General features: G+C 54.9%; 1 protein-coding gene across 1 annotated transcript in view; it reads left to right on the forward strand.

Moving 5' to 3' along the window:
• The first annotated feature begins 959 nt into the window (after positions 1-959).
• The window catches only part of IP6K3 (inositol hexakisphosphate kinase 3), a 13,575-nt gene continuing 4,699 nt past the window's right edge, over positions 960-9,835 (forward strand). The window contains exons 1-3 of the mRNA XM_015650348.3: positions 960-1,514; positions 4,938-5,294; positions 9,287-9,467. Of these exons, the coding sequence (XP_015505834.1) occupies positions 5,096-5,294; positions 9,287-9,467 (380 nt within the window). The 5' untranslated portion in view covers positions 960-1,514; positions 4,938-5,095. The remainder of the gene's footprint in view (positions 1,515-4,937; positions 5,295-9,286; positions 9,468-9,835) is intronic.

Here is a 9,835-nt window from a genome sequence, read left to right on the forward strand (position 1 = left end):
TCACTGAGCCCCAGTGACCCCCAGCATGGGCCTGGCCCCTTCCTACCGGCTCTGGGATGGTTGGATTTACAGCCTGGCACGTTTGGGGTTGGCAGCCTGGCCTGGCTGCTCTCTGGGGGTTTTTGGAGCCGGGGGCTGCAGCGGGTGAGGGACAGAACAAGCGCAGGGATGTCGGGACCTGCTGGGCACAGGGAGAGGAGCTGCTCTGGAGCCCTGCCCTGCCCTGCCTGCCCTGCAGAAGAAGGAGGAGGAGGAGGAGGAGGAGGAGGAAACTCAGCTGGACTCGGGGGACAGGAGAGGAGGGAAGCAAAAACCCCATGTCTGGCTGTGCAGAGTGCTCAGGTAAGCTTTTTCTCCTTCAGAAACCAACCTTATAAAAAAACCCAAACTCTCAAACCAAAAAAAAAAACAAATAAAAAAAGTGCTTTCCTGAGCTCAGATTCCAGCATGAAGCCAGGCCTTGGAAATCTGGGTCTTCCTTTCATCCTTTTCTTTAATCTCAGCCTCTGCCCCCACCATCAGTTTGATCCCTCGGCTCACCCTGTGCCTGGTTTCTCCCCTCCAGTTAGTGGGAATTTCCACATCCATCAATCCTTATCCCAATTGTGAGGTTTCCTTCCCTGGCATTTCCCCCATGGCATTCCTGGTGGGCTCAAGGCCTGGGCACCCTTTGGCTGAAGTCCTCAAATTCCTGTGGGGGACTGGGGGTGAGAATGGGCATCGTCCCCTCCTTGTCCTTGTTCCTTGTGATTCCCTAAAAAACACATGGATGCCATTTATTGGGGGTTCAGGGGGCTGGCAGGAACCATTGGCACATTCTGGACAGGATAGTAAGGCCTGGGGGGCACACGCTGTCCTTGAGTGGCTGCAGGGGACAGTGTGGCCCTGGCAGAAGCTCCCTGGGACTTTTCCATTCCCCACACAGCTCCCGAGCTCTGACGTGGCTCTTTTCCCGCTGGCAAGGCCGGAGCTCTGGATCCACTCATCCCCTGCCCAGCTTTGGGCAAACTTCAGCCTTCCCCTGCTTTGCTCTCAGCTTCTCTTCACCACAAAGGGGATTTGGTGTCCCCCAGCCGCTGTCACCACCCTGTGCCTCTCCTCCTGCATCTCTCCGAGCTGGTTTGGGAACTCTGGGAATCTCCATCCCTCTCCTGGTGCCAGCCCACTCTGCAGGGAGGTGACAAAGCCGGTGGGGGCTGAGCTGAGGGGGAGTTCAAAGCTGGACAAATCCGCAGTTGTTTTCCAGGAGAGCTGATTTCCCAAGACAGCCGGAACACACCCGGCACCTCTCGCTCTGTTCCCGGCCCTCACATGCGGCCGTGTCCCTGTCCCATCCAGCGTGGTTCTCGTTGGCACAGCCCCACTGGAATGTCAGCTGGACATTCCGGGCTGCTGCCAGCGCCGACGCACTCGGGCCGTGCTCAGATGTTCCCTCATTCCTCGCCGTGGAGCCTCAGCGAGAGGCAGCGCCCTGAGGCTCGGCCGCAGCCCCCGGCGGACACCGGAGCGCACAGGTGAGGGCTGGGCTGGTGCCAGGTGGGGTGGATGGTGTGACAGGGACACAGCTTTGGAGGTGGGTGGGATGCTGGCAGGAAGGCTCTGGCTGGTGGGAAGGGATGGGAGTGGTGCTGGGGGCTGGTGGGAATCTCTGGAGCGACCCTGGAGCTGGTGGAATGGCTGGGAAGCGGAGGGGAGGGAGGTGCTGTGGAAGGCAGAAAGTGGGCAGGGGGTGAGGGAACCTGTGCCCTTTTTCTGCAGAGTGGTGTGGCACCGTGTCTGTGGTGGCACCAGTCCGTGGTGGCACCGTGTCCATGGTGGCACTGTGTCTGTGCTGGCAGCGGGTCCATGGTGGCACCAGGTCCATGGTGGCACTGAGTCCATGGTGGCAGGGGGTCCATGGTGGCACTTGGTCTGTGGTGACACTGAGTCCATGGTGGCAGGGGGTCCATGGTGGCAGCAGGTCCATGGTGGCACTGGGTCTGTGGTGACACTGTGTCCATGGTGGCACCAGGCCCCAGCTCTGGGGCTCCATGCAGGGCTGGTTGGGGCTCCAGGTGAGCTCCAGCACCAGGAGCACACACAGATCTCAGCCATGTTCTTTTCTTGCCTTTTAATGAAGCAAAGGATCTGCAGTGCTTGGAACCCAGCTTTGGAGCTCTGGGATGCTCCGGGAGCAGGGAGGTGGCCAGGAGGGGCCACACTGAGAGCGTGGGCCTGTGCACAGAGCTCTTGTTTCTAGAGAGATTTTGCATTTTAATATTCCCGGGTGTTTCTGCCACAAGGACCCAGCCCAGCCTGACTGCGTGTTTCCCTCAGGGCCACACGAGTTCTCTTTGGGATGGGATGGAGTAGGTGCCACTCAAGATTGGAGAATTGAATCTGCCCGATTCCTTTTGGCTCAGTTTGGAGTTGGGGATAAACAACCAGTTTAGCTGAGACTCCTTTGACATTTGGCCCAGGGTGGGAGGTGACAGTGCCAGGGGAGCGGTGCTGTCCCCAACGCTGTGGCAGAACTCTCCCAGCTCCAGCCCTGCCAGGAGCAGGGACACCTTCCACGGTTTCTCCAAAGCCCCATCGCCTTACTGGAGAACGGAATATTCCTCTTCTATGCAGAGGAATATTCTCCATATCCTCCTTCCCCAATATTTCCTGGCTCCACCTGCAGCACCTGAGCTACTTTTCCTTTAGCTGTGGGAAGAACACTGATGGATTCTGGTTTTGCTTGGAGGGTCTGGATTTATCTGTAATTCTGTGTATTTTTAGTGACGTAAATATCTCCTGGCATTTGCGATACCTTGAGCCAGTGGAAGTGATTTATTTCCAGTGTCTTGTTTCAGGGGAGCTCAGTGTTTGCAGGAACATTTATCTGCTCCGAATGGATGAGCTGCTTCCCAGCAGAAACTCCCAGAAAAGAACCTCCTTTTCCTACTGCAAATCCTGCTCTGAGTTTTGCTTGGGAGAAAACATTCAGGAGCTTTATCGAATTGTGGATGTTTTTTCCCCATCTCCCTTTGCAATGCTAAGGTTGCCAGAGCTGTCAGGGGGTTGTGTCAGCTGAGTCTCAGCCTTGGACTGGCTCAGAAGCAAGAAAGGATTTAAGTCGTGTTGTTCCCTGCTCCAAAGAGGTGTTATGACAAATCCGCTTGCTTTTGGCTTTTCTCCTTCTTTTTAAGGATGGGAGGAAGGGAGGGAAGAGCCACACAAAAAACCTCACAACAAACCTGCGGCTCCCGAGGCAGAAAATCCTCTTTAAAAATTGCCACAACTTAACAAAATGCCGAATGCTTTTATTAACACCCGGGAAGGCTCAGAGGAGCCGCTTTCTTCCCGGCTGGAAAGCGCTGGGCTCGGGAGCCTGGCTTTGTTCCTCCGGGAAAGGTAATTGTAGAGCAGGAATTCCTCTCCAAAGAGGAATAATGGGAGGGGAAAAACCCCACCCTGGGGGAGATAAAGGAGCTTCTGGTGCGTTTGGAAGTGGCTCTTCCCTGCCTTCAGCCCACTCCATCCCACTGCTCCAGGTGGGAAACAAAACCGGCACCTGCAGCAGGTGCTTTTCCCTTGGGGGTTAATCCCGGCAGGAGGAGCAGGGGAGATCTGAACTTCACAGAATATCCGGAGTTGGAGGGGACCCAGAGGGATCATCCAGTCCAACTCCTGAGCTCTGGATCCTTCCTGCAGAATGGGGAATATGCTCCGTGCCCGCAGATCCAGCTCGGGGTCAGCGCTGCCTTCAGGGAAAGCCCTTCCTGCAGAGCCGCTGCCCACCGTGGGAAGCTCCAGGTGCCTCCAGGAGGTGCCACCACCCCTCTGCTGTTCCCTGGCTCCTGCACAAGGAGGGGTGACAGCGCTGCCCTGGTCACACCTGTCCCGTGGGGCTGCCAGGGGTGGAGCTGCTCACCTGGCAGAGCATCCTGGAGGCTTTCCTGGCAGAACTGGATCTTGCAAAGGCATCATTGTCCCCTGCACTGGGGTTCTGCTGGCAAAAACAGGGTGCAAAGCTCCCCAGGTTGTGCTGAAGCTGGAACAATCTGGAGAAAGGGCCTGTGCTGCCATGGCCCCATCCTCAAATGATGATTTTAATGATTTTTTTCCCATCCCTGTGAGTCTGGGATATGGAGTGTGAAGCCAGGCTGCTCCAGCACCAACATCAGCTCCTTTTTGTCATCCTTGGTGCATGTGGGATTCAATTCCTGATGTCCAAGAGCCATCCATGGGTTTCCTGTGAGGAATGGGGGAAGGAGCAGGTGGTGGTGGGTGCTGCTGCTGGGGATGCACCCCGGATGTGCTGTGTGATTTTCCTACGTTGCTGCTTTGGAGCCGAGACTTGTTGCTATCAGAATCAAGGAGGAATTTCTGGAATCAGGCATGGATCCATTGCTGGGGGCAGGGTGGAAAGCTGGGTGTGAGCCCTGTGGGTGCTGGTGTGACACATCCACATCCCCCTGTGCGTATCTGTCAGCCTGGGAAGGAAATGCTCCTGCTGCTGCTCCGGTGTTAAATCCAGGAAATGCCCCAAACCAAGGTTTCTTTGGAAGGTGCAGAAATTGTTGCTCACCCCACCTGCAGTGTTGTAGAGCAAGGGAATCCCTGGGGGCTTGCAGGGGCTTTATAACAATGTTGGGAATGTCTGAGGGAAGGCCTGGGACCATCCTAACACAGCCTGTGGGACAAACTGGGGGTGTTTCACAGCATCAGTGCAGTGTGTTAATAACCTGTCCAAGGAATCCCTGATCCTGCTGCCTTATTCCCTTATCCTGCTTTAATTCACAGCTCTTCTTGATCTCTGTCTCTTGTCCCCAACACAGTGAAATTGGGGCTTTCCTGGACTCCATGTGCCAGGCTGGGGCTCCCTGCCAGCCCCTGAGCACTGACAGATCTCATCCCACCCTGCTGGGTGACCCTTCTCCTTTAATTCTTTAATTCCCTCTGTTTTGCAGATTTCATTGCTGAAAGACCAGCGTGGAGGAAAACCCAGAGCGGGGGAAACAGCAGAGTGTGTGAGAACTGGCCCAGCAGTGCCCGTGCCAGCCTGTGCTTCCCATCCCCGAGCGCTGCTGCGGGTGGGGCCGGAGCCCCCTGGGCTGTGCCTGGCACCATGGTGGGTCAGAGCCCGCTGGGCCCTGGCGAGGGCAGGGCTGCCGTGCTCCTGCAGCCCTTCGTGCACCAGGTGGGCGGCCACACGAGCATGCTGACCTACGATGAGCACACCATCTGCAAGCCCCTGGTGTCGCAGGAGCTGAGCTTCTACGAGTCCCTGCCCCTGGCCATGAGGCAGTTCACACCTCAGTACAAAGGTAAGGGGAGCTACAGAGCTCTCACCTTCCTAAAAAGCATCCCCAGCTGTGCCAGGTGAGGCTTTTCCAGGCGCAGAGGATTCTCCTGCCTGTCCTTCTGCTTGCTGCCCCATCCCTGACCCCCATTCCCAGTGGAATCTCACAGCCCAGCCCCTAGAAAGCAGCACTGGGAGAGCAGCACCAGTGTTTTTAAAAGACATCCTCCCTCTCTTCTCTTTCTTATTCCCTCAGTATTTTCTCCTTTTACTGCCAGACTTGTGCTGCTCATAAAGCTCCTGACCCTGGCTTTTGGGGGAGGCGAGAAGCTCGGTTGTCACGTAAAAACTTAAAATATCTCTTGGTCCTTCGGCATTACAGCAAAGAGCTCAGTCAGCCACGGCTCCAATGCGCTTCCAGCCCAATCTCTCCCTTTCCCAGAAAGTCAGGGGCCTCTGCAGATTTATGGGACAATATTAAAAAGATGCTTAAGGGAGAAAAGTTTCCTCAGAGCGGTTTCCTCTGGCAGGAGCTGGGTTTGGTGCTGCAGCACTGGGCCCTCACTGATAAAGCTGCTAAACAGTCCCAGTTTAACCAGTCCAGGGGTGCCCTGGTTATTCAAACCTTTTTGTCTTTTCTTCTCCTGTTTCAAGTCCCAGAGAGTTTTATGATGAGGGGTAATTAAAAAGCAATTCTCCAATCTGGCTCACAGGTTTATTCCTCTCTCGGCTGTCCCAGCCCTGTTGCCAGGCAATTAAAAAGGTGAAATGCTTTTCTGTGAGAATAATGAAGGGAATGAGTGTCCAGAGGGATGATCCTGGTGGCTCCATCCCCCATTCACACGTATCCATGTACCTCATCTCTATTTCTGGGCTGTGGGAACAGCCCTGGGACCATTATGTAATGGTGACATTCTGTGCAATGGTGACATTCCCTACAATAGGGATCAAATATCGTTCAAGCCTCACCCTGAGCCCGTGCCTTTTCCTGCTCACTTCCCCCATATCAGGCAGTTTGGTGACCTTGGGACCAACTTTTTTCCCCTTTGAAGGCCCTGCCTTGTCCCAGTTGAGCTCACAGGGGGATGCTGGGTTTGTTTTCCAGCCCAGTTCTGCTCAGGTTTCCAGTGCCCTCGACAGTAGATGAATGTGCTTGTAAACACAAAAATAAATCCACAAGGGCAGAGTTACAGAATGAAACCTCCTGAGAGCCTCTGGGATGCCACCAGCGTGGTGACAGCACCCAGAAATACTCTCTGGCTCCTTGCTGGTGCCGGCAGGAGCGGGATTGGGGTGTCAGTGACACCAAAGGCCAGCACAGCCAGGCACCCAAAGGCTTTGGAGAGACGTTTGCCCATGCAGCAAAGGGGAGCTCTGAGGGTTGTCTGCCACACACAGGTCACAGCAGGACACCTGCAAACCCCCATGGGATCCCCCCAGGAAACAAAAAGCACTTTTCAGGCTGAGCTGTAGGTTTTTTGAAGGCTGAATTTCCAGCTGGGAGGAGGGAGAGGATCACATTCCCTTCCAATTTAACGCTCGGTTCTCTCCTTTGAAAAATCTTCCCATTAATTTTCATATTAATGGCTGATATTTAACAACTCTTACTTTCACGCTATATATAAGTTTTTTGGGGCCAGCCCGTCAGCACTATGCAAATGAGCCCAGCCCTGCTGACTGCTGGCAGGAACTGGGACAGTTTTTAAGGTTATGGTGTTTGCAATTGAGAGCTCCAGTCGCCTCCCTGTGACTTTTTAAAATGAAAAAGGCTTTGATTTAGGCAAAAGACATGCTGGCTTTTATTTTTTTTATTTTTTTTCCCCCATGCCTACATCCCCTGAAAATGTGAAGCAGTCATCCAGGCTGAGAGGAGATTTGTTTGCTCTCAGAAATATGGATTTTTTAAGAATGGGACTTAGGGAAAAGGTAATGCTGGAGCCTGAGGAAGATGGAACTCCCTGAGCCCAGCACAGAGGGCTGGGAGGGGTAAAAATATTCCTTTTCCCCCTAATGAAGGTTTGCAGCCCCTCAGCTCCCTTGGCAGAGCAGCCTGGGTAGATTTCCCCCCATTTCTGTGCAAAGTCAGCCCCTTTAACCCAGCCTGTTCACAGTTACGCTGATTGAACAGCAGAAGGGACCAGGAATGGTTGTGGTGAGGGAAAAACATCCAAACCTGAGGTTTTGGGGTGCAGGACCTGGGGAGGGATGGGCACCCCAGTCCAATGGGGGTGGCTGCAGGGACAATTCAGGTGGGGAAACCCTCCTGGGGCAGCAGAACCTGGCAGGCAAAGCCTTTGCTCGGTGTTTGCTCACTGGAATCATTTGAAATGGAGAGAAGGGGCTTTGCATGTTTATTTGCTTTGGCACCTTTGCTTGGGAGAGCAGAATTGTTTGTAAAGCTGCTGAGATCATCTCCCCACATGCCCTGCAGACCTGGTGGGGATGCCCTGGGCACAGCTGGATCCAGCCCAGCTCCCCAAATGCCTCACAGACCCCTCCTGGGCACAGCTGGACCCAGCCCAGCTCCCCAAATGCCCCACAGAACCTCTGGGCACAGCTGGACCCAGCCCAGCTCCCCAAATGCCCCACAGACCCCCCTGGGCACAGCTGGACCCAGTCCAGCTCCCCAAATGCCCCACAGAACCTCTGGGCACAGCTGGACCCAGCCCAGCTCCCCAAATGCCTCACATAATGCCTGGGCACAGCTGGACCCAGCCCAGCTCCCCAAATGCCCCACAGACCCCCCTGGGCACAGCTGGATCCAGCCCAGTTCCCTGTGTCCCCAACAGGACTCTTTCCAGCGCTGCCTTTGCTGGTGCCCCTGCCCTGTCCCTGGCCCCTGCCCTCTCTGGGACCTGGCAGCCCCTGAGCCCCAGATCACAGAATCACAGAATGAACCAGGTCCAACCTCTGACCTAACCTAACAGCTCCTCATCAACCAAACCATGGCACTGAGTGCCACATCCAGGCTTTTTAAAAACACATCCAGAGACTGTGACTGCACCTCCCCGGGCAGACGATTCCAGTGCCCAGTCACTCTTTCAGTGAAGAATTTTAATTTTTTTTCTGATGTTTAACCTAACCTTCCCCTGGTGCAGCTTAAGGCTGTGCTGTAAGAACGCCCCCGGAGCGTGGGGAGGCTCAGGAGGCCGTGCAGGAGCGGGATGGCGTTATCAGCCTTTCCCAGAAAGGTCAGAGCCAGCGGCGCAGGGATCCATGGCCATTCCTGCGCTGTCACTTGAGACACGCAGACAGCCAGCCCCGTGCCAGGGATGGGCTCACGTTGGGCTAAATCCGTGCTGGACTGGCTGGCATTTGAGCCCTGTGATTCCTGTCAGAGTCAGGGAAAATTGCAACGTTCAAATGCAGGATGGTGTTTTAAGCACTCAGGGTGGAAAAAAATAACCTCTGGTCACAGTGTTGGTCCCTGGAGGGCATAAACACCGGGCGTGTGACACTCCAGACCCCCGTGGGATATCTGGGTGCTGGTCCTTGGCGCTGGGGGAAGGACACGACCATGACAATGTGTGGGCAGTGCCAGCCCATGGCCACATCCCTGCCCTGCTCCTGGGGCTCTCCAGTTAAAAGAAGCAGTTGGCACGCTGGGTGTCCTTGGAAAATGCCTTGTCCCCAACCCTCCCTATTCTTCCTGCCAATGAAATGTGTTTCCAGCCATGTGCTGTCTTTAAAAAGCACTTAAATTCCTTGTGATAAATAAGCTGGGAGCTCCTGATCTGGAGTGGGGGGCTTTTCTGGGTCACCCAGGGCATAGCAGAGCTCGGATGGGTGGAACAAAGGAATGTGGGGTTCAGAGGAGGCAGGTTTCAAACTGAGCATTGAGATGGGGAACACTTGAAAATCCTGAGAGTATTTTCCAGGATCTCAGCCTAATGATATTTTATTTGGCTTGAAATCAGAGTGGGATCAGTAAAAGGCCACGAAACACAAGGTGGTGGCCAGGCCCCTGTGATACCGCACGGGCTCATCTCTGTCTCGTTTGTTTTCCTCTCTGTCCAGGCATTGTGTCCGTGCACCTCAAGAAGGACAGCATGGGCAACCTGACCCTGATGGCCAGCCCCAGCCTGGGCCAGCCGGACAGCTGCGGCCGCCTGGACAGTGCTGGAGGTGACCCCGCAGTCACATTGTGGCACAAATGCAAGTGGAGCCACACCCAGGTCACCAAGACCTTCAAAGACAGGTGAGGGTCTGGCATTGCCTGCAATCATTCTGGCTGGCATCTGCCACTTGGGTGGGGTTGGGATGGGTTTGGGATGGGTTTGGTGGCCCAACTGTGGGTTTAGGGCAAAAGCAGTGCCCAGCTAAGGTGAAGAACAGCAGAGCCAAGCAACACACAAGAGCTGTGTTTGTGGTTCTGCTCTTCCCTGGCATGGGGATGGAGTGGGGTGGATCTGGGATGTTGTTGCTCAAATACGTGCCTCAAATTCTGCTCTAAACCCCATTCCTTGGAGCACAGCATGCTCCAGGAGAGAAGAGACCATGGGAGAACAGTCACCGAGCAAGGAATGTCCCTTTGCTGGCAACAGAGGAGCTTCAGTCCCATCCCAT

This window comes from Parus major, chromosome 26 (assembly GCF_001522545.3).
Source record: "Parus major isolate Abel chromosome 26, Parus_major1.1, whole genome shotgun sequence".
Taxonomy (NCBI): Eukaryota; Metazoa; Chordata; class Aves; order Passeriformes; family Paridae; genus Parus; species Parus major.